At 45.7% G+C, this 24,525-nt stretch overlaps 1 protein-coding gene across 2 annotated transcripts in view; it reads left to right on the top strand.

Annotated features, from left to right (window-relative positions):
* PDE4C (phosphodiesterase 4C) overlaps nt 1-24,525 on the top strand; it is an 837,713-nt gene that overhangs the window by 150,524 nt on the left and 662,664 nt on the right. Inside the window, exon 3 of one of the 2 annotated variants that reach the window (XM_069216587.1) lies at nt 5,416-5,478. The exons of the other annotated variant lie outside the window; for it this stretch is intronic. Within the exon in view, the coding sequence (XP_069072688.1) occupies nt 5,416-5,478 (63 nt within the window). The remainder of the gene's footprint in view (nt 1-5,415; nt 5,479-24,525) is intronic. 2 annotated transcript variants of the gene reach the window in all.

The following is a 24,525-nucleotide window of genomic DNA, read 5'->3' as shown; positions in this document are numbered from 1 at the left end:
ACAGAGCCTGCAGTCAATTGACAGCAAAATGTACTCCCTGAATATGTGTATTGATCACATGGCGGCCAAACTTGACAAGCACACAGCCAGGCTCTCAGCTGTAGAACAACAGAAGATAACCTGCGGTCAATCACGGCCAAAAAACAAGACATCGAAAAAATCTTGGAGGTAATTCATGCCAGAAATGAAGATCTCGAAGCGAGGTCCCGTCGTAACAATCTAAGAATCACTGGCATACCTGAATCGACCAACACTGGCCCTCTGGACTGCTTCTTAGAGAATTTGCTGAGGGAGATACTTGGCACTGAGAATCTATCTAGAGTCCTGGTGGTTGAATGCACTCACAAATTATTGCAGGCTTGCCCTTCCCTGGGGGCGCCCTCTCATCCCATTATAGCGAGACTCTTAAACTGCCATGATTGGGATATGGTGCTACCCAGGGCAAGGGAGGAAGGCGAAATACAACACCAGGGCAATACAGTGGTATTCTATCCGGACTTCACGATGGCAGTGGAAGCTGCAAAACGGGAATTCACCTTGGTGAAAAGGAAATTGAACCAAATGGGAATCAAGTATGCCATGCTGTATCCTGCCAGGCTAAGAGTCGAGCGCCGGGATGCACACAAAACAATGGCAACTCCTAAGGCAGCCTGGGACTTTGTGAAAACCACAAAAGGTTGATGAGGAAATCAGGCAGCAGATGACGGGGGGAGCAAGAGTGGAAGACTTCTAGGAGTCTGCCCAACACGGAACCTGGAACCGACTAAGCAGCTGGAACTACACCCCCAGCATAAGGATGCACGTCAGCAAATGCCAGACACCGCACATGTGCCATTTGCATTATTACGGGGATTCACTTGCAGCCTCCCCTGAGAGAGAGGGGGAAAACACTTGCTTTCACACAGGCTCTTGAACTGAATAACTTGTGTCTTCTGCTAGAATCAGCCTAATATATACTGATACTAGCTGCCTCTGACTACTCGGAGGAGCATGAAATCTTTAACGGCCCCTAGACGGGGATACCCCAAACAGTTGGGATTACGTTTAAAGTACAGTTGGAGTGCCTTGTTTTGCTTCATTTGGGATAGTGGCTATTTAGACATTTTAAGCTATATGGATGACTTTGGCAAAATTGGGTTGCTGAAGTGGGTAGGGGGAGGGAAATTGTGTCAGAATTTTGTTCATACACCACATGATTGGCATGCATTGCCACTAGGGGTATTGCAGCGCAGGGGCACTCAATCCGGAACACCCAGGGGTAAATTCAAATCCAAAGATTGGTCACATCAAAGTCTTTTTTGGCCTGGAATGTCCGTGGGCTGAACAACCCCAGGAAAGTCAGACAGGTGCTCCGCTATTTAGACAGGCACTACATGCACATTGCCATTCTACAAGAGACTCATCCTACCAAGCGTACATTTGGCAACATAGGTTCCAGATGGGCATACGTTAGAATAGCTTCAACATACTCATCATATTTGAGAGGGTTGATGATTCTTATAAAAGAATGTGTCCCATTTACACTCACTTGACAGATGAAGCCAGGAGACTGATCGTAGTACAGGGTAGGGTTTGCAACATCCCACTTACCATACTGACGACATATGATTTGAATACAGATTACCCTGACTTCTACACTGAGGTCTGGAATAGACTACACAGGTTACCACCAGTGCCCATATTATGGGACTTAAACATATACTTAGACCCCGCTATGGACAGATCAGGCATGGGCGTTTGGCAAGGTAAACAATCAGCTCACATTCTGAGAGAGGGGCTGAAGGAGGGTGGGTTGGTGGACATGTGGCAGCGGCAAAATCCATTGGGAAGGGAGGGGACGTATATCTCGTCCGTCCATGGCACACGGTCCCGACTTGATTATTGGTTATCTACCAAGGAAATTATCACATGGGCTGCGGAGGTGCGCCACCTGCCCAGAACACTGTCGGACCACTCAACGGTGAGGCTGCTGATTCAGATGCCAGCATACACCCCTGCCTCTTTCAAATGGAGATTCCGGCTAGTGGCATTAAAGAACCCAGTGTTTAATGCAGAATTAAGTACAGCCATACTAGAATACTTTAATCATAACACTGGCTCCGTGAGAAGCGCCTCTGCCCTCTGGGACGCCTTCAAGGCCCAAATTAGGGGGGTCTGCATGAGTTTACAGGCTGGTGTTTTGAGAGACTTATGCACTCAGTTACAGAATACAAAGCAGGACATGAAAGAGCTTGAAACTCAGTACCAAAGCAAGGCAAGTTTTCATTTAATAGCGGAAATATGAGAACATGTCACAAAGTATAACGAGACAGCGGAGCAAGAACTCCGATTTCTTACAAAGAGGCATATAGCCGGGCGCATGGCGAGGGCAGGAGACCTGGCAAGCATCTGGCAACCAAAATAAGAGAACTCTGGGCTAACACTTACATAACTAAAGTGCGGAGGGCGATGGGTATTACTACAGCACGCCAGAAATACTAGCTACCTTTACACATTATTATAAGAACCTGTATTAAAGCACCGGCTCAGCCACAGTTGCCTAAATAGATGAATACCCAGAAGATATCGCTCTTGCATGGCTAACAGAGGGGCAGAGAGACTACTTGGCCCAGCCTCTCACGGAGGAAGAGATTAAAGAGCAGTAGGTTCGCTCCCAAATGGAAAGGCCTCGGGCAGACGGGATCATGAGCTAATTTTATCAAGAATTTATCGACATCTTGACTCCGCACCTTGCCAGCGTGTATGAGGAGGCCTACACACGAAAACATCTACTTCCCTCCATCAGAGAGGCTTTAATGATTATGCTCCTCAACCCTGATAAGCCTGCTGAACGCTGCAAGTCATATAGACCACTTTCTCTGATTAATCTGGACACTAAGGGCCAGATGTAGCAAAGGGTTTTTCCCATTCTGTGTCAATGGGAAAATGTGTTCGTTCATAAGGCCCTAAAATCTTAACCAAAATAATAGCAAGGTGCCTATAGCCACTTCTTACGAACATGACACTGCCAGATCAAGCCGGCTTCATTCCACAATGGTCCACCTCACACAATCTATGCACCATCTTTGCTCTGTTACATCAGCTGAGCCCTGACATGCGTGCAGCAGCAGTTCTACTCGATGCTGCAAAGGCATTTGATTCTATAGAGTGGGTGTATCTGTTCACAGCATTGCAGCAAATGGGGCTACCCCAGTTATTTCTACAATGGATAAACCTTCTCTATACGACCCTATTTCGAGGATACATGTAAATGGTCATACCTCGGAGCCATTCCAGATCTCCAGGCGCACAAGGCAGGGGTGTCCGCTCTCGCCAATGCTATTTGCTATAGCTTTGGAACTCCTTGCGAATATTATAAGGTAACGCTACGCAACGGCCTTACGCTTCACCCAGCGCCCCTTGGGCATATCACTATATGCAGATGACATGCTTCTATATGCGAGAGAGCCTAGAACCCATTTGGCTTTCATCCTATGGGAATACATACGATATGAAAGATACTCAGGTCTGAGTATAAATCGGTCCAAATTGACGATCCTTCCACTTACACCCGCAACACAGCCCTACACTTCAGATTTTCCATTAGAATGGAGTGAAGATTCGGTGAAATAATTAGGGATATGAGTGGACAGAGACCCTGAGCAAGTAATCAGGTCGAATTATGGTAAAGCGATTTTGAAACTTGAGGAGCAGATGACAAGATGGGTGAGGCTTCCTCTATCACTAGCGGATAGAATGGCTATTATCAAAATGGTCGTCCTCCCAAAATTCTTAAATACGTTTGTTAACATACCCATTAGACTTACAAAACAATTTTTCAGAACACTCTGCACCCATCTCATTACATTCATCTGGGCAGGAAACAGCCCTGAATAAAATGGGACACATTAACGTTACCGTATGAACAAGGCGGATTTAATGCTCCTGACTTCTATTTATATTATCTATGCGCTCAGGCGCCCATTACTGGATACACAAACCAAAATACATGCCACATTTAGCTATTGAAGTAGATGGCGCCCACCTTATCCCATTGCCAGCAATGTTTACACACCACAGGCCATTGAAGAATGATGACACAAATGCAGTAGCTTGCACTGGGATGGCATGGAGGCAGCTGGGAGCTTGGGCAAATAAATCTCCTCTCTATGCCACAGCCCTACCACTTCAATGCCACTCTGGCCTTTCGGTAACGCATGAAAGTAGCACAGTGGCAAGGACTAGAGGAAATGGGAGACCTACATATAGAAGGGACATTTATGGAATTAAAAGACATGCCACAAACGCAGAACACAATTATGTTGTGACCCTTCATATACATCCGACTGAGAGCCGCCCTGAAGGCTTTGTGCCCTATGCTCCCGGCAGAACCTCACGCGCTATCTGCACTGCAGACGGTGCTAACCAACCCCTCGACACGCAAACTGGTGACCCGGCTGTATGCAGAATCTCAAAAAGATAGGGAGCTTGCAGGGTAACCTTCCTGCGAGAAATGGAATGAGCTGTTAAAGATGCTCCTAAGTCCTGAAGAATGGCACTCCTGTTGTGCACTAACGGGGATGCTGACACCTAACTATTACTTAAGAATTATACATTTTAAATACCTGCAACAAATGTACTACAGCCCATCACGGTCATTTAGATATGGTCTCAGGGAAAGTGCAGCGTGCGTGAGATGCGGGGTGGGAGATGCAGGGTTCATGCACATGGCACGGAGCTGCGGGAGGGTGTGTGAATTCTGGGAAAGTATGACCGAGTCCCTCTCAGAAATGATTTTGGAAGAAGTAGGATGTATGTCTAGGATGTGCTTGCTAGGCCTGGTCCAATCGTTACAACCGGCTAATCAGAAATTTGGGGCAATAGCCCTACTGATGGCAGAGAAGAGTGGCAATACACTGGAATAGCTGCATGGCCCCATGTTCCCTCAGTGGCTGAAAGATTTGACATACTGCCGGGACCAATTGGAAATGCATGCTGAGGAGATGCTGCAAAGCTCTAGGCCAAAGGACCTCTGGGACCCATTCACAAGGTACTTACTGGCTAGGGCCTCTGGAGAACAGAGCTATGGATAAGTTATAATAGGCAATAAACTCAACTTGACACTCAAATAGGAAACCTGTCTGTCATAAGTAGACCTAAGAAGTGACTGCATGGGGATATTGATTACATGTGAAATGATGATGATTTTAATTGTGGTGGTAACTTTTGTATGAACTTGTTTACTTAACCAATAAAAGTTTTAATAAAAAAAAAAGAAATAGGATTGTTCACCATTAATCGTAAGTACTGTCAGGTCCAACAGCCCAGTTGTGTGGAAATGTCTCTACAATACACAGTTCCTAAGATAACTCTGCCTCAGGGGCTGGCCAATCCCTTTTTCAACCTTGAGTTTAAAAGTTATCTTTTCTCTGTTAGCAAACAGCTGTTAGCAGATGTGAGTGTGCGGCAAGCAGACCAGATCGAGAATGTACTACACCGGTGAGTACCCCATCATTTTATGCTGGGCTAGGCCGCTGCTCTCCCCGCCTGGTGTCCACGTTCACACCCTGCTAATCAAACACCTAACATGTTGTAGATCTTGGCTCTTACAAACTTTGATTCCACTATTCCATGTTTGGGCTTTGCAAGTGGGCTTCCACCCTCACAGCTAGACATTAACTCTAGTGGTGTTTTTGACATTGTGAACCATATTTGGGTGTTGGTTCATGAGATGGATTTGGTTTTAAAGCATGGAGGCTCTCCACTTGGAATACTTTTCATGGCTGAAAAAATTCCACTGCATTCATTATGGGGACTGTCCGATGACAGGGTGAAGTAGCTCAGTGTTGATGGTCCAGGACTTTGCTGCTGAACTCAATCAGGGCTAAGCTTTGATAATGCTATTAGTACAAATCTGACCTCACCCAATGACGGTAACACATTCTCAGCCATATGCAGAATTTAATTGGTCAATACATCTCAGGTCTGAGCCTCATTAACCAATCACTGTGAAAGTCCTAGGTTGATCTGCACACCTGTAATATGGCCGTGGTAGGATTGCCCCTCTTCCATTTACCATCCCTAATTATAAGCGAGGTCTGGGCCAACTCACATAACTGAGACTTTTCCATTGCAAGGTGACTCATAGCGTGTCCATCCTGTCCTGTATCATTACTGCTGCTCTCTTGTAGATCACTCTTAGAATGCAAAACTTGTCCTCAGTAACTACTGCAATCTTGTTTCATCTATCAGCTTGGGTATACGACTAAACAGTGCAAAGGTGTGAAAGTTTTTCTTTCTTTTATTAAACTTTGCAATCCTGATGACCAAAACAATTTTTTGAAATTTAGCAAACAGCAAAAAGCAGGTAAAATGTATGCTAATAGCATGTGTGTGTAGGAAATCATTTTCTGCATAGCCAGCCATGAATGTCTGCCTTTTGCTGGACCCTATATTTTTGCTGGCTTTAGATTTCTGTGAACTTTACCCCTGCCAAAGTGCCTATGCTTACCCTTCAAACATGATCAAAGTAACATATTCCTAATTGGTATATTTAACTTTACTTTGGCCCACATTACGAACTCTGAGGGAAAACCCCCTGAGTTCGGCACTGACGGTCAACAGAAGACCGCCAGCGCCCAGAACCCCCGCCGGCCATATAAAGAACATCCAGCTGGGCCGGCGGGAGGAAACAGTGCAAACCGCCAGGGAAAGGCTGGTGGAACCTGCCTCATTATCCGGCAGGCAGAGCTGCGTGCGGCGCTGCCCTGTCGAATATGAAACTCCGCCACCGCCAGGCTGCCTGGTGGTGGAAGCCTGGCGGAGTTTCAAAAGTGACGGTTCTGCCACGTTCATTATATGCTGGGCATAATTGTGGCATCACCAAGCACCCATTTCAGAACACTTTCAAAACCTGTGGAAAATCGAAAGACGGCTGGGCCTTTTGTCTGTGACCTGAGAAGAACCTTGAAGGACAGGACCTGCTCCCTCATGTGCCAAAGGCAATGAGGTGGATTCCAAGTTGGATGAGATCCTGAGTGGCTACAGTAAGATAACTGACTGCATGAGGCCTTTTCATGGAAGTACGCAGCTGACCAATGGGAACTGGATCTGGACTGAACCCTGCTGTTGGCCTTTGTCTGACACCCTAAGTGCCTCCCCTATGGTCCTGGGGCTTTAGATGTGTACTCCTGTGGTGGATTGGGGCTTAAAAGACTAAGGGGGTCATTACGACCTCGGCGGTCTTCACAGAAGACCGCCGAGGCCGCGGGAGACAGAATACCGCCATTGCCGGCGGTATTGCTGCCTCCCTATTATGACATTTTTTCGGCTGGGCCAGCGGACGGTAACAGTGTTACCGTCCGCTGGCCCAGCGGAAATGTCACATCAACATTGCTGCCGACTCGTAATAGAGCCGGCGGAAATGCTGATGTGCAGCGGGTGCAGTAGCACCCGTCGCGCATTTCATTGCCCGAAATTCGGGCAGTGAAATGCGCGCTGGGGCTATGCCTGGGGGTCCCTGCACTGCCCATGCCAAGTGCATGGGCAGTGCAGGGGCCCCCAGGGGCACCCCAAGTCCCCTTACCGCCAGCCCGCTGCCCTGGAGAACATGACCGCCAGGCAGAAACCTGGCGGTTAAGTGGAGGGGCCGGCGGTATGGCCGTGGCTTTTGCGCCACGGTCATAATAGCTGGCGGGACACCGCCAGCCTGTTGGCGGTGTTCCCGCCACCTTACCGCCGGCCGCCAGGGTCGTAATGACCCCCTAAGAGCCGGATTTAGATTTTGGCTGATGGGTTACTCCGTCCCAACGGTATGGATAGCTCATCTGCCGAAATATAAATGCCATAGGATCTAATGGGATTTACATTTTGACAGATGGGCTATCCCTCACCGTTGTGACGGAGCGACCCGTCCACTGAAATCCAAATCAGGCCTTAAGCCAGTAGGTGAAATCTTCGACCAGGACGAACCTGGTGAGTGTATCTGACATGCGCTCCATCAAGATCAGCCTCAAGGTGCCCCTCGGTCCCGGTCTAATGCAACCATTGACTAACATTATCTCATTGTGCTTGTTGGCATTATTTCTACTTAAGACTTGAACAAAATCAGATCTACAGTTCTCCTTATTGGATTTCTGTCATTTTTGTGTCATTTTGTGTATTAAGTTTCACTTTTTCTGATTCGGTTTGAGATTTTTTGTTTGTTTTGCACGTTGACTTTATTACTGTTTTGGCACTGCATACATACTTTACACATAGAGTTAAGTTTAGCTTGTGTGCTCCGTGCCACAGTTACCAGGTGGTTTAACTCAGTTTAATTTAGTGACTTTGAAGGTTCACCCTGACAAGGATTGTGATTGTCCTTTGAACTATGCAGACTTCCACCCCAAATAATAATCCACTTTCTTACATGGTGCACTTTAAAAGCCCTAAAAATAATCACTTTAGCCGGAGAATTCTTACCAAAAAATGTTTTTATTTCAGAAAACGTCTCTTGTAAGTGAAGTTTGTATACTTCAAACCAATGCAGAGTTGGAAGATTGCTAACTTTGCCCAACATTGAAGTGAGATTCAACCTTTGCCTACCTGATCGGTTCGACCAGCTTAGTCATGTGATGCTGTTTATTAGATTAATCTGCCAAAAATAAGTGCTGCTCTCCTAGCCATTAGCAGCTACTGCATACTCAGCCTGACCTAGTGTGGCACTGCCAAGAGACTTCAGCCAGAGCGGTAAATGGGACACCATCAATACCACTGTGTACACTTGAGTTCATTTAGTGGTAGTACCTTGAGCATTGTTAATGTCACCGATGAATTATTCATCTCTGCCTTCCAACCCCTGGCACAACAGCTGAAACATTCTTGGGTGTAGGCAGAGCATACCTGGCTGGACCATGAGTAACATAGCTGGATCATTCCTAACCATAACAAGAGCATACCTGGCAATACTCAGAGTAACATAGCTGATTCATTCCTGAGCATAACAAGAGCATACTTGGCCGGACCACAAGTAACATAGCTGAACCATTCCTGTGTATAGGCAGAGCATACCTGACCCTACCCAGAGTAACATAGCTCAACCAGTCCTGACCATAGCAAGAGCATACCTGGCTGTACCAAGAGTAACGTAGCTGAACCTTTCCTGACCATAGCAAGAGCAAACCTGGCCGTACCGAAAGTAACATAGCTGAACCATTACTGTGCATAGGCAGGGCATACCTGTCTCTACCAAGAGTAACATAGCTGAATTCTTTCTGTGCATGAGCAGAGCATACCTGGCCGTGCTCAGAGTAACATAGCTGAACCATTCCTGACCATACCAAGAACATACCTGCCGTACTGAGAGTAGCATAGCTGGACCATTCCTGTGCATAGGTAGAGCATACCTGCCCATACCAAGAGTAACATAGCTGGACCATTCCTGACCATAGCAAGAGCATACCTGACCCTCCCAAGAGTAACATAGCTGAAGCATTCCTGACCATAGCAAGAGCATACCTGACCCTCCCAAGAGTAACATAGCTGAAGCATTCCTGGCCATAGCAAGAGCATACCTGACCCTCCCAAGAGTAACATAGCTGAAGCATTCCTGGCCATAGCAAGAGCATACCTTGCCTTACCCAGAGTTTACTGTGCATAGGCAGAGCATACCTGGCCGTGCTCAGAGTAACATAGCTGAACCATTCCTGACCATACCAAGAACATACCTGCCGTACTGAGAGTAGCATAGCTGGACCATTCCTGTGCATAGGTAGAGCATACCTGGCCATAACAAGAGTAACATAGCTGGACCATTCCTGACCATAGCAAGAGCATACCTTGCCTTACCCAGAGTTTACTGTGCATAGGCAGAGCATACCTGGACCTACCTAGAGTAACATAGTTCAACCATTCCGGTGCTTAGGCTCAGCATACCTTGCCCTACCAACAGTAACATAGCGGACTCACTCCTGAGCACAGCCGGAGCGTAGCAGACCATAGTTACAGTAACACAGCCGAAGCATTGCTCTGCACACTCAGTCCTACCAATGGTAAAACAAGTGATCTCTTTCTGAGCATGCCAGCCCTTAAGAGTGGGCACCCGCAGAACCATTCCTAAGCACAGGCTGACAATAACCGGACGTCCTGATGTTGGCGCAGCTGATTCATTCCTTAGCACATCCAGAGCACACCAGGACCTACCGATGGTAACAGGGCCGAGCCATCCCTGAGCATGGACAGATCATCCCTGGCCCCACTAGGGATAACGAAGCAGATTCATTCCTGAACACAGCCAGAGCATAAGCAGCTGCGTTAATGATGGCGCAGCTGAACCTTTCCTGAGCACGTCAAGATCATATCTGGACCTACTGATGGTAACACGTCAGGTTCATTCTCGAGCATGGTGATCCAAGCAATAGCATACCTGGCCTTACTAGTGCTGACTCTCCTGTCAAATTTCTGAGCACATCCAGAGTTTACCAAGACCCTCCAAAGTTAAACGGGTGATTAATCTGCGATCATACCAAGCCCTACCGATAGCAATCGAGCTGACTCTTTCTGGGACACAGCCTGAACATCCATAGCCTAATAGTAACACTTGTGACCCATTTCTGAGACTGCCAAAGTCTGAAGGTGGTTAGACATCTGGCTCATTCCTGGACATACCCAGCACAGCCAATCGCAATATATCTTCACCATTTCTCAGTACATCCAGGCCATATACACCGCTATCAGTGATAACACATTGTCCCTTCCCAGAGATTGCCCAAAAAACCAATGGCATCCTGAGCTCCACCAGAACCTGTCCAGTGTAACCCAGACCCAAAACTCATTGTTTCCTGATTCTTGGTCAGAGCATGTCTGGTGTTTCCCACAGCAACAGCACATCCATTCCTGAGGTTTGCCAAAGCATGACCCTTTGATTCCATTGGAACAACAAACCAACTCCTGGTCGCCACCACAGCTTGTCCTGTACAATGCAGTGCAACAACTAATCGATTCTTCAGCTCGGCCAGATCATGTCCAGCCCTCGGTAAATGGTATTCTCGTTCCCTTTTTTACCACGGCTTGCCCAAATAATGCAAAATAACAGTTAATCCATTCTTGACTTGCTCCAAGCTTGTGGCATGTCTCTCTCGGTGACAGATAATCCATTCCTGAGCTCAGTCCTGCATACCCTACAGCAACATCAAATCATTTCTTCAGTGTAGCTAGAGCAGGTCCTTATAACCCATGAAAACAGCCAATGAATTCCTGAGCAGAGCTAGAACATGTCTCATGGTAACAACTCCTCTGTTCCTCTAGTTGGTCACAACATGTCCTGGGTAACATGTGGCAACAGATGGCCATTCCACGGATCGCCCAGAACCAATCCTGTGCAACTCACAGGAACAAATAATCCATCCCTGAACAAGATCCAGACATATCCAGCCAAATCTAGGGGAAGAGCAAATCCATTTCTGAGTGCAGCCCGAGTGTGTCCCACACAACCACCTCCAATAACTAGTGCACTAGTGATCTTAACCAGTGAGAGCATGCCCGCCTACACCATTGAGGCACAGCCAATCTATCCCAGAGCTTGGAGATCATGACCTGCCCAGCTCCGCTTGACTACACCCCGGCCTCATCGGTCCCATGCCTTTCCACCTCTGAGAAGGGTCTGTTGAGCCTAAGGAATCTCTAATTGTAGAGCTATATCCTAATGGATGAGCCTCACCTGCGGGAGACAGGGAGGGGTCTTTGATATGAGTGACATTGCCCAGAGGGCTAGATTAGGACAGCAACGTTAGATTAGAATTTAAGACCCAACCCACTTGTGCACCACCACGTGATGTTCTCCGCCCCCACAAAATCTCTCGCACCAACCTCGATGCTTGTTGCCGTGGTTCCAGAAACACTCCAACTTCACTGCATTAGGGATAATGAGTGGAAATGCATCCCCCGTCATGCATTTACATTTCTTCGCTTCAATTATGCCATTATTTCATTTAATGCATAGCTTGGATTTGAATAATTTGAACATCTGCTTCGGTTGATTATAAAATGGCTTTTTCAAGTTTGGATCCTCGGTAGCCGTGTTGGTGTTTCATGGCGAGCCTGTTGTCATATATTAGTATTCTCCACTTAATTTATTAGATGGCCCACTGTAATTATTGATAATTAAGGGTGCATGTTTTCATTTTTCAGCTCGACAAGCATTCCCTGAATGTGACTATCTTCTCCTCTGAAGAAGATGTCACATGATGGGTTGCACTTTTAGCTTTATGCAAATTGTAGGTCTGTTCTTTGCAAGCCCAACACTACTTCTAGATGTCCTAGAACCCGCAGACGTATTGCAGCATCAGATGCTCTAGGAAATATGGTTTGGGAAGGTTGTCTGAGGATCCAGAAATCCTGAGCTGAAACTATAGCTTCTCACTTTCCCAAATCAAGTGATCATGAACAAATTTCATAATCTCCCTATGCTTTCCACACTACATGAAGAAACATACATTCATATTTTTATTTTTTCCTACACTTTTTCTTCTAAAACATATACTTTGAGTCAAAAACACAGACCTTAGTTGTGAGAGTGGCTGAGTTCTCGCTCTGCTGATTTGGTCCAGAAGTTTGCCTAAGAAAGAAAAAGCTACAAACTGATTTTTCGATTCTGTTTTTAACTTTCATCAAGGTATTTTTGTACTTGGCTGCAAGTCTTATGGTCATGATTGTATTTTGGATTTACATCGCTGCATTTTACTCTTTTTTATTTTCATTATTTTCTATTTCAGCTGTCAAGTAGTCCATTATACATTCCAAAACGAAGCACGCCCTGGGGGTGGAATAATACACCACACACCTATCTGCATGCTGTAATAGTAATACTTCTTTGGCTGGAGCCAAAATGTACACTATGTATATATTTTTTAATTTGTTTATTTTATATTGAGGGAACAGAAAAGATAATGCAGAGAAAAAAAGGGATGTTTTTACAATAGTTTAGGAACAACCATCTTTAATACCAATGTAACAGTGAAATCTACAAATGGAGGTCTCTCTATGTCTATAAAACTTACACCCTGAAGTCTGCCTGTATACAACAGTATCTGTATCATATTTAGGCACTGCTTATCAATTTTCTTGAGGAGAAATGGTTAACATTCAATCTACAAGACCCCCGTATTGGGACCAAACCCCAGATCACTGTCTGCGTTTTTAAGGATTGGTGTCAATAGGTCCTGCAGTCCGCTGTTCTGTCAGGCCAGACCTAAAAGCTCACGCATTTGCGCAGTATTAAAATTGCTGGGATGCAAAATCTAGGGTAATTTTCTGATATCTCCTTGGTACAACATTCTTGGATAAACTCATCTGTAAAACACAAACCATCTCATTTCTGTCCTGTCATCTAGCATGTCTTGTTGCGCTGGTCCTGTGGCTTGTTGGAAACGGGTCTGGGTCAATAGGCGAACAACCAGTTGGTACCCGCAGAAGGTTGTATTACGGGTACCTACTTGTGCAACAGCTTGTGATTAACATCTACGGACCCCAGGGTGGGGCTATTTTCTGGGCTTTATAGTATTTTAATGCATCTAGATAAAAGATGCTATGAACAGGCACCTGCTTCGGCATTTGAAGGGTAACTTTTGCTGTTTATTTTATATTTTTGGCTTTTATTATTTTAATATGTTGTAATGATTTTAATTAATCAGGCAATAAAGATTAATTCATTCATCCCTGTCATCTATCAGCAGGGCTCCTGCAAGATGCAAACCCCTCCCACAGGAAGTCCATATATAGAGATAGCATGTTCACTTGTACAGCTTTGAGGGGGCTTTGAGTGGAACTGTGGCTCACACACACTGCTGATGAGAAATCGCTTGTCAGTATTCCGAGCTGTGACAGATATAGCAGAAAACTGGGAAGGTGGGAGCCCCTTGCGAGGTGGTCGATTAATTATTGATAATGCCCTGAGGGAGAGCAGAGCCTGTTACATTGAGACCACAGTCTTCCGTTTTCTTGAAAATGCTGCTCTCTGCGGGAACGGCTAAAACATATTTCAGTGTTTCACTTGTTTAGATAAAATGTATTTGACACTGTACACAGAAGACAATTCAGCAGTTCCCAGCTGGAGAGGAGAAATGCATCCCGTCATTAATGCTTCCTGTTGTAGTACATAGAGTACTTCACAGAGTGCAACGAGCAATTCACAAACCCACCCCGCGCCGATCTGTTCTATGGGGGGATCGTCACGCATCTGAGTTTACTACTCGGCAGGCGCGGCCCGTCCTTGAGAGCGGAGGGGCCACACCCCACACCTTTTGCCCCTCATGAAGAGTGTCTGTCAGGCTGAACAAAGGTCAGCCTGACAGACACTCTCCATGTTCAGCTCAGACAGACATGCGCGATTTGCGCAGACTCCTGGCTGCCTGAGCTGAACTTTGCTGGGCTGAAGAGGTCACAGCTCCTATGGGCGTGACCTCCTCGGCTCAGCAAAGGTGCCTCGAGGCCCTCCCCTGGGTGACGAGGAAAGCGTCACCCATTGACTTCGACCTGGGCGCTTCAGGTTAAAGCCCTGAAGCGCCCAGGACGAGTGTCAATTAGTGGGGTGGGGTCAGCAGTCTCACTGACCACATCCCACTCTGTGATGAGGCTGGGACTGCTGCCTTCCCTCATTGGCTGACCTGAAGTCAGCCAATGAGGGAAGGCAGCAGTCCCAACCCTCCTGGGACCTCGAGGCTGAAGGTAAGTGTGTGTGTGATGTTTTAAAATGAATGTTTGGTGCGTGCGTGCATGTTTGAATGTTATGAGTGTTGTTAATGGATGTGCGTGCGTGTGTGTGTGAAAGAATGAGTGTGTGTGATCTTTTAAAATTAATGTTTGGTGCATGTTTGAATGTTATGAGTGTTAATGGATGTGCGTGCGTGTATGAAAGAATGAGTGTGTGTGTGATGTTTTAAGATGAATGTTTGGTGCGTGCGTGCATGTTTGAATGTTATGAGTGTTGTTAATGGATGTGCGTGCATGTGTGAAAGAATGAGGGTGTGTGACCTTTTAAAATGAATGTTTGGTGCATGCGTGCATGTTTTAATTTTATGAGTGTTGTTAATGGATGTGCATGCGTGTCTGAAAGAATGAGTGTGTGTGTGTGCTTCCCGCTGCCCACCTTCCTCATAGAGCTGCTGGCCGCCACTGCTACTCGGACGTAAATGTGGAAGCGGCCAGGGGAGGTGGGACTATATGAGGTGGTATAGTGTGGTCAGCAAATGTGTTTCCAGTCGGTATCCTCACAAATGCCTATGGCTGCCATAATTTAATCACCAAAGAATGGGGAATAACTGCACAGACTTGTACCTTTCAGACTAAATTCTACACAGGGTTCCCAGTTCCATGGGGAATAATTGCACAGACTTGTATCTTTCAGGTTAAATTCTGCACTGGCTTCCCAGTTCCATGAGGATTACTAGTTCCATTTGCTATCTATTAAGAGCAGGTGATAAGTGGGAGGGAAGGGCCAGTTTGGGAAGGCGGAGGCTGGTTGTGTTGTGCAGAGACTCTGACTGGCCAGAGGAGAACATTGCGTGCTCCACTCCAAGCCATTGGTGGGTGTCAGTAGGTTCATGGGACAGGAGCTGGGCTGCCCTTACCATCCAAGCTTAAATTGACTTTACTGACTGGATTTTCTGGCCGGTAAAATTAGGTTCATAGTTCCGGCATCTGGGAAATCTATATTCCTGAACAGTTATAATGAAGTAGAGCAGATTCCTACTCGAGGACACAGCTTCATTCAACTTGCAATAGAGCCCATAGTGACTTTTTCCTCTTCTTAAGCATTTCAGATGACACAATTTCTAATACTTTACGCTATTGTATGGTTTTGTATGGTAATTGTATTGATATGACACTTCACATCCCTGAAGATGTGCTGAAGCACAACTGCCTATAAGTAGCACCTTAATCTACGGGCGTTCTATGTATGTAAGTGGTTGTGGTACCTGTAGGTAGTCTATGAGAATGTCTCGGAAACAAGATGCACCTATGAGTGCATCTGAAGCAAAAATGGGTGCGGGTCAGAACGCTCAGTTGTGTGGATGGGTGGGCTGTGCGACCACATTGCAGTCTACGCAGCAAGTGATTTGGTGTCATAGGCGTAGCAGAGACCGCTCCAGGTAGTATCACAGCTATCTAGTACCCACACCTACGCATGAACATTAGAGAAAGTGTCAGAATAGGCACAGGCATGCATGCATTCACCTACCGTCTCTGGGGACATATGTTACATATAGTTGATGCAGTTGACTATGTTGACCCTCGAGGCACTATAAAGGATCAAGTGTAAAACGGCCAAAAAGGTGCTGCAGATGTTGCAACTTGAGTTGCTTCACTGTGGTTTCATTGATTTGAAGGTTGTCTGACTCATATAAGCGATGATGGGAACTTGGTTGCCAAGGAGGAGGAGAGGACCACACCTACATTAAAGAAGGGCAAAAGGATGTTCCTTACTGCAAGTAGTGCCTTGAAGCAGTCAACATAATGGGTGGCATGGTTGGATGCGAAAACTATTTTGAATGGGTTATTTGTGTGATAAGAGTTGTGAAGGCACCTGTTAGAGAACTCAGCCATTGAGTTTGGGGAGAAGCTGTTGCTAATTTCTTCTCACCATGTTTCCTTGCTTTTGGAAAAAGGTTTGTAAATTTACTATATGTTCTCCTAAAGTGATCACAGCATTGGCTGTGGTTGGGTGTGTGATATAATGTTGCAGTTTTCTAAATAGTTTTATATTTGGTTTAGAGAATTCTTGGTATAAAGCTTTTATGGAAAAAAAACACATAAACCAACTTTGATGTGTCCATTTAGAAATCTAGAAATTTATATGGGACAAGTGTTAGGCGAAACATGTGTCGGATGCTGATTCAAGCAGGATTTAGATTGATGAGTAGAACATTTCTTTCAAGAATTTCTTGAAGCATAATTCTTCCCTTCCTTCTGAAGCCTCCTCTCCTTTACAACCCCCCTTCTCTTGACAAACATTTAATGAGCCCCCACAGGTTCTTGACTATCATTCTAGTCATCTCCTTCCGAGAAGAAAATAGGGCGCACAAGCAGATTTTCTTGCTCTGTCTCCATAATTGTACAAGAGGAAGAACATATTTGAATCTTTAAATTTGCCATTCTCCTGTGGAACATGAACCCTTTTTATTCATCTCGCAATGCGCCCATGTGTCAGAATGAGTTATGTCAGCCGCTTCTTGGGTACGGCGCCTGGGGCTTCAGCGGGGCCTCCAAAGAGGCTTATTAACTGGGAAATAATTCAAGATCAGACCGAAACCGATGAGCAATTGATGGTGGGATTGTCAGAGGGAAGCGTTTTGTCAGCTGAAATTGGCTGCGCGTGTTCGCCCGCCCCATCCCCGGGTTTTCTGTATTACGCCTCTAAGATGGAAAAGAGTCCTTCCCCATTCATCACCATAAAGCTGAAGCAATGGTTGTGTATCTCTGGGAGAAATTAAAGGGGTGCATTCTGAAGTGCTGTGACAGACAAGTTAGAGACGCTTCAAGGCACGGGAAAAGCGGGCAACTCACCAGGGCCCCCACCTTCCAAGGGAAAGTAAACTTTATCTTCCTTTCGGGCACCTCTGCCTGTTTCTAAATTGGAATCTCTCTTCTTCTCGCTGCCTAACTCTAGGTGTGTCTCTCTCTGCCCAGTGTCATTTTAAGGATTTTAGGTGTCCTCAGAAAGACACATTTCAAGTGTTACTATGGAAAGTGAGTTAGGTAATGAACAGAGAACATTTTACAAAATCTTTGCGTTGTTGATAATGTTTCCTATAGCAATTGAAGTACTGGCAGTGCACCACAATCAATATTATTAAAAAGAGCAATTCTTTAGTGTCGTTCCATTCAGATCTTCTCTTTATTCTTTTTTCTTAGAACAGCACATATTCACAGCAGAAACAGCCAACACGTTTCATCCTTAACACAGGACTTCTTCAGGGCAAATAATTTGACTCCACTTTGAATTGCCATATTCGAGGGGTCATTCCCAGGGTGATAAAAATATCAGATACATCCAGTATCAGTGCCTTCATGCATGCCAAGAAAAGAATACTGGTCCTCGCTGTGTCCGTACGCGAGACATGTAAGGTTGCATGTTGCATTTAGTTCCTTGTTTCAAGGAGTGCACCTTGGCAGCAGGTGTTGGTATTAGTGCACACATAAGAAAGTTCTTATCTCCCATTTAAGATATGCTCAGATTTAGGGAACCTATGGGTCATGTGTGTTGAGTTATAGCCTGCTGCCACGCGGTTTGAGAGTAGTGTGTCCCACAGCCTCTCTTTCATGCTACACACAGACCCATATGCAATGTCTGTAACAACTCTCACTGCTTATGTTTCAAGAAGGGAAAACTAAATATGTACTATATATTTTTCTATTTCATGCCCCCCTTCTTACTGCTTTTTTCCAATATATGTGAAATTGCAAAATCCAAATGACGATGACCCTGGCGTGCCAGTATGGGATTATGCAGGTTTCGCTTTGTGATCACGGAGAAGTAATCAAACCTTTTATTCTAAACTACTTTTGTAGATTTTCTATTCATGTAGATTTCTGACGTGCATGGATGCCTAGAAGGCCCTCCAAGCGCTAAGACTTTCTTTGTTTACGTAGCCTTAAGTCTTTGAATATTTTCTGAATCTTAATTCAGACTGAAAACTTCTTATTTTGAGGGGAAGAGCGTTCCAGAGTTTGGGAGCAAGGAAGGCGAATGAGCACCCTCCACCCCGATGTCTTGATCCTAGGAAATACAAACAAATGCTGGTCTGTCAAGTGCAAAGGGTTTTAATGCCTTAACCATCTTTATATCAGTCAAGGTGCCTTTTTGTACATAGCTCACTTAGTAAGGCAGATAACTGACCTCTTTTGAACACTGGAAGCCAGTGCAAGGTGTCCAGGGCTGCAGTGGCATCTGGGGAATTTTGATAGAATCTGAGCTGCATCGTTTTGGATTACCTGGAGTCTCTTTACGACGGGCTTGGGACTTCCCAAGTATAGGGAGTTCCCATAATCAAGTCAAGAGATTACCAATACTTCAACCACCACTCTATGTGAGGGTTCGGCCAGCTATCTTAACAGTTTTCTTAGTGTCCTGAGTAGGCTGAAACAGTATGATGCCAATTTCTTGGCCTGAACTTCCATGGAAAGCTGGATATCGATCCAAAAGCCCATGCTCTTGACGTCTGATTTAGGGTTGGGCTGAGTGCCGAGAAAATCTGGCCTGTGCAACTCCATGCACCTGGCAGGATTGTTTCCCACCACTAGCACTTCCGCCATTCCTTATTTAACTCAAACTGCTTGCAGACATCCAGGCTACCACATGCTTTCAGCGGCTGTTGAGCTCTTTGGACGTCTTTTCTATTTGGGGAGAGCAGGAGATGACAAATTGTGTGTCATCTGCAATAGATACAATTGAAAAACTTCAGCCCTTGACAATCTCTGCCAACAGGAGGACATACAAATTAAACAGAGTGGGGCTTAGTGGCGAACCCTGAGGCACACCAAATTTTAGGGAGTGAGTTTTGAACAAGATGACTTCCTCGCTCACATGAAAAAAATCTCTTTTGAAGGAGGGAGGCGAGCCGTTTTAGCGCCGTTCCGGTGATGCCAGCTTCTTTCAGCCTTTAACCCAATACTGCGTGGGAGACGTCATCTGCGGCTGCGCTCCGCAATAAAGTAGAACTACACTCATATATTGTTTTCAATAAATATTCGGTTTAGTACTGAGTCACAAATGCTATAATATAGTAATTCTAATAAGCCAACACTAGGTATGAGACAATATGTTGCCGTTGGCCATCATGTTTGTGTTTGCATGCCAATGATTAATAAAACAAGCATTTGCAATGCAATGGGTCTCGTGTTTGCTCGAGTTAGAGCTATTAGTGTTGTAAATTACTAACTGGACTTTTCTTGCCACACAAACTGAAAATAAAAAGTAAAATAGTTGACATAAGCGAGCCAATTCAAAGCCCCGTCGTGAGCGTGAAGGAGACACACAAAAGGAAAAAGAAGTTCGCTCGCAGTCAAACGTATTCGCAAATGTGCAATTATCCGTGTAACAGGGTCGGTCCCCAAGGTGGTAACAAAACCGCCCTTAGGAGGGAGAAACATAATGCATTTACCAGCAAAAAGAAAGGACTTTTGAAAGGCAAGCCCACGAACGAGTGCTAGTGATGGGCTTGCAGTGGGTGGGGTTAGAAGCCCAGATACATACCAACACGTCAGAAACGCAGCGCTTGCGCACTGCTATGCTCAATCTAAAAATGAATGTTGAAAAAATCACATTGTAAAAAAAACTGCACAAGAACCCACGTATCTTGACATCTGAGATGCTGCCGTTTGTACACATTAAGGGCCATATGTACAAACACGTTTTCCCGTAGACACAGAATGGGTAAATACCTTTGCTACATCTGGCCCTTAATGCCTTCGCCTTCCTATGAAAAGAGTCAGATTTGGGCAGCTAAGACCGATTGTTTAGAAGCCAATTGGCAAAATCGACCAGACCATTCCACTGAGGATGAATACTAGTATTCTAAACAATGTTTATCCAGGTTCAAGTTGTACTTCCCTTAGGGTTGGGGCAAGTACATCTTTTTAAGGCTAGTCTAGACAAACCATTGGTCTGATTCTGTGTCCCAGCTGACAGCAAAAAAGAAGCGCAGAATATCTGACCCTGAAGGGAGGGTTGAGGCAGCCGCAGATATAATTAAACACCAACCCTAATTGGGTTGCAGTAAATACATCTCCCACAGGTTTCTCATTTCTGGTAACATCAAGTGATCTTCAGCTAATGGCTGAATCAAGATCAGTTAATGAATTACCATAAACACATCAATGCCAAGGAGTTCTCGTTTGTGTATAGATAGCAAAAAGTATTTATATCTCAAACTCCATCTGTTGAAGCCACACAATCTATGCAAATACCCAATTAAATGCTGAACAATGACCCTGCTTTGAGGCTGGTAAAATTCATGCAAATAATTAAGTTGCAGGGTGTGAACTATGTTCCACAAAAATCAGCCATTTACTGTTTTTTTTGTTCCGGCTTTTTAATTTTGAAATAAAAATGCAAATATTTGCTCTCAAACTCACTCGCTCCATGTCCGAGACACGCACATAATGGTGTGCAAAGATTCATAGTTTTTACTCTGCAAAATTTGTGAATTAAATTTTCAGAACTTCACTGACGTCAAGAATTGTACGGTTTGGGGTTTTGGTGAACGAAAACTTTCAGGAAAAATCCTCCTTTTCAGAAGGCCTCTCCCAAAAAATAAGTTATCTGGGAAAAAAATTGCCCTTTTTAATTTTTTGGGGGGATAAACGTTCACTCACGTGAAGTTTTGTGATGAAAGGCAAGTTTGGAGCTTCTGCCAAGTGAGAAGTGTACAAGCTTTAAAAATTCAGATTGTGAAATTTTAATTTGCCTTTTCACCATTCACAGTCTTGCTGGGGCTCTAGCGACTTAGGCCCTCATTACAAGTGGCAGGCAGTTCGACATGTGGTACCGCCTGTTACCACACATACCAGAATACAATTTGGGGGCATTTCTGGCCCCTTGGTATTCAGAGAGGGCGATAAAAAATACGCCCCTCGTTAATTTTCGGCAGGTCACCCCTCATGAAATTTAAAGCGAAAGAAGGGGCCAGAAAATACAGGAATATCAGGATTTTGTCCTTTACGCGCCAAAATCCTCACGTTATGCCCCATTTTTGTGGGAAACCCTTTTATAGGTGCAATTTATTGCACTAGATAAACAACATACAACACTTCCCCATTAATTATCAAGTGTAATACATTTCATCCCTAACAAAGGCGCACAGCGGACCTTAGGGGGTTCAAGAACTTTCCATTTTGTGAACTCATGAATGGTTTTAGAAAAATAATTTCCACTCAGAGTCAAACCATAGAACACAGGGCGCTGCTGTTCTGCCAGCCGACTTTCACACAACTTTGTTTGTTGCTCGGCGTTGGGTGAATTCTTTGCATTTTTGCCGCAGATCATCTAGGAGATGCCAATCGCAAATTAATTTCCTCCTCTATGTGATGTGTATTAGCAGACAGAAGCCTGCGTCTCCCTTCACCCCTTTGCAAAAACTCCTGTCATTTCACCCACCCAAATAAAAATTAGGGTTTTGCAATGAAAACAGGAGACCATCTTGATTTTTTTTTTATTAGTCTTATATTACCGATGCTCTAGAAAGTTGTCTCAACTACACACAGCATTAACTACGGATACTCACTTATTCACCATTGGTAATAATTTAGTGTAATGGTTTCTAATTTGTCAGTATATTCATAAAAGTTTTATGTTTTGTGTAAAGTTTTTCTAAAATATTCCTGACCAGAAATCATGTCAGAGGAATTATGCCCGCTTCCAGTTCATTCGTGTAATATTAACAGTTTGGGCTCGATTACAACGATGTAGTAATTCCATAAAGAAATTCCAGGAGACTGGAATCATTGTTGCCGTCATAATGAGTTACTCCCCCCATAATGGGCCATTGTTGGGCGGACCTGGTTATACCGAGTGGAATTCTGCACAGCATCCTCACTTCTACGTGGAACTGTGATGGGGGTTGGAGAAGATTTGAGATGCCAGGATAGGGAATGGATTTATAGCTGGTTGGAGCATCCATGCTCTGCCTTTGGGAAAGAAAAGGACAGAAGGGACCGGGAGACAAGGCTTGGCTGCTTTTGCAGCTAAACCCTCATGAGATTTTACAAGATGGGATCACCAACTCGAAAAATCGGTTTAGAGTTCCCGCATCCAGGACAGCTGGAACAATGGACTAGTATTGATCATGTAGAGTGGAATTTCATATGGGAATTCTGCTCTGTCTCTTAACCAGGGCCTAGGTCTTTCCGCCTATCAGTGTTTGCATTTTAGTTTTAAAATAGAGGCCATGGTGCTCCCCCTCAATAGTGTCCTGTCTTTCCCTTGGCGTCCATCTTTGTAAGTCAAGCATGCAATCTGTGGTCCTCTGCCTGCCCTGATGGTCACCTGTGTCTTTGGGGGATGCTATTCTATGGCTGCCCTGGAGATAGGGTTTGTGAAAGGAGCATCCCATATGGTTTTCTTGCCTGACCTAGAAAACCATCTTTCTGAAGAGGGCATGTGTTTTATCCTGCTTGAGCAGGAGGCCGTCTCTCAGAGGGATCATCAGGATTGGATCTGTCAACGGTTGCGCAGGTGCTGTGGCACCGAGAAGCAAGAGCATGTGAAGCACACTGCACACCATGCACGGCTGTATGAAATACACAAAGCTCTTAAAATGCAACTTATGCCGCTGACTCTCCCAAAGAGATGCTGGTAGGTACATCAGCCTGATCGCTGAGGCTGAAACCCAGTTCATGAAGTAGAAATGATACAATTCGATCGAACTGCGGCACTATGCCGACTGTCTGATATCAAACCATGGGTAAATGGCAGATGATATTGCCTTCTAATTCACTCTGTCACTCACTCGTAGATGCCCCTCTTGCCTGAAGTAAATTCAATTCTGACAGGGAATATCCATCTGTTTCTCTCCTAAGACATGTTTAATTTTTCTAAATGTCAGGGAGTGGCTCGGCAGCAGCCAAGATTGCACTGGAGCAATGTAAAGGTGCTCCGGTGACCACACATAAATAACCCCGACATCCGCTCAAAATCCGACAACATCGGCACAGAAAAACTGCTCCATAGCAGAAGGAATGACACCCTTATAAATCGCACGTGTGCGGAATTCTGCTCACCGGCTGGCAGCTTGGTGCGCCAGAGAGGGGCGGTTGACGGCGCCCGAGGGAGAGGAACGCTGGTGAGCCGACGGAGCCACAGGAGAAGGACCATGAAGCGGATGGTCTGCGTTGGCCCGGTACATGATTGCAAGTAAGGAGTGGGGGCCTGGGAGCTCGTAGCTCGGCCAGCTAGTCGCTTCGACGGAGGCCGATGAGGGGCCTGGAGCCCTCAGGGAAAGGGTTCAGTGACCGGCGGGAGGGACGAGGCCTGCCCCGGTGCGATCCGGAAGGGGGGCATTGAACCTCAGCCCTCCTCCCCAGTGCAGTACATTGGAGGGGGGGGAGGGGTGAAGCCAGTGCAGCGCTGTGGACAGGGCAGGCCGGCTGGCCTAGCCGAGCCCCCAAGAATGGGCCTCTGAGAACTGGGGGCACCACTGGAGCTCTTAGGACAGAGAGGAGAGCGGGTGAGCCGGGAAAGGAGGAGGGCTTGGCTCGCCGAGGCAGGCGTTGCCTCCCACCAGAATACACTTCGGCCGGAATACAGGCCCGTAAGGTGGAGGCAGCCAAAGTAGAGAAAGAGAACATGCAGCAACGGAGGGATGTGGCTGGGCCAGAAAACTGAGGAAGAGGACCAACAAACGAGCAGCGTGCCCCGAGGTGGAAAAGCAACAACAGTAGGGGTCGGAGGGGCCAGATCCGGCCTGGTGGGGCCTGCGAGCAGGTGCGTGTGGGGCACAGTGAGTGACGGCGAGAAGCTGCGGCCTAGGAGAAGTAGCGACAGAAGGGAGCCCCCTCATCCCTCCCCCCCAA

Source organism: Pleurodeles waltl, chromosome 12 (assembly GCF_031143425.1).
Source record: "Pleurodeles waltl isolate 20211129_DDA chromosome 12, aPleWal1.hap1.20221129, whole genome shotgun sequence".
Classification (NCBI taxonomy): Eukaryota; Metazoa; Chordata; class Amphibia; order Caudata; family Salamandridae; genus Pleurodeles; species Pleurodeles waltl.
The sequence above is the reverse complement of the archived record's forward strand: the minus strand, read 5'-3'. Positions and strand labels throughout refer to the sequence as shown.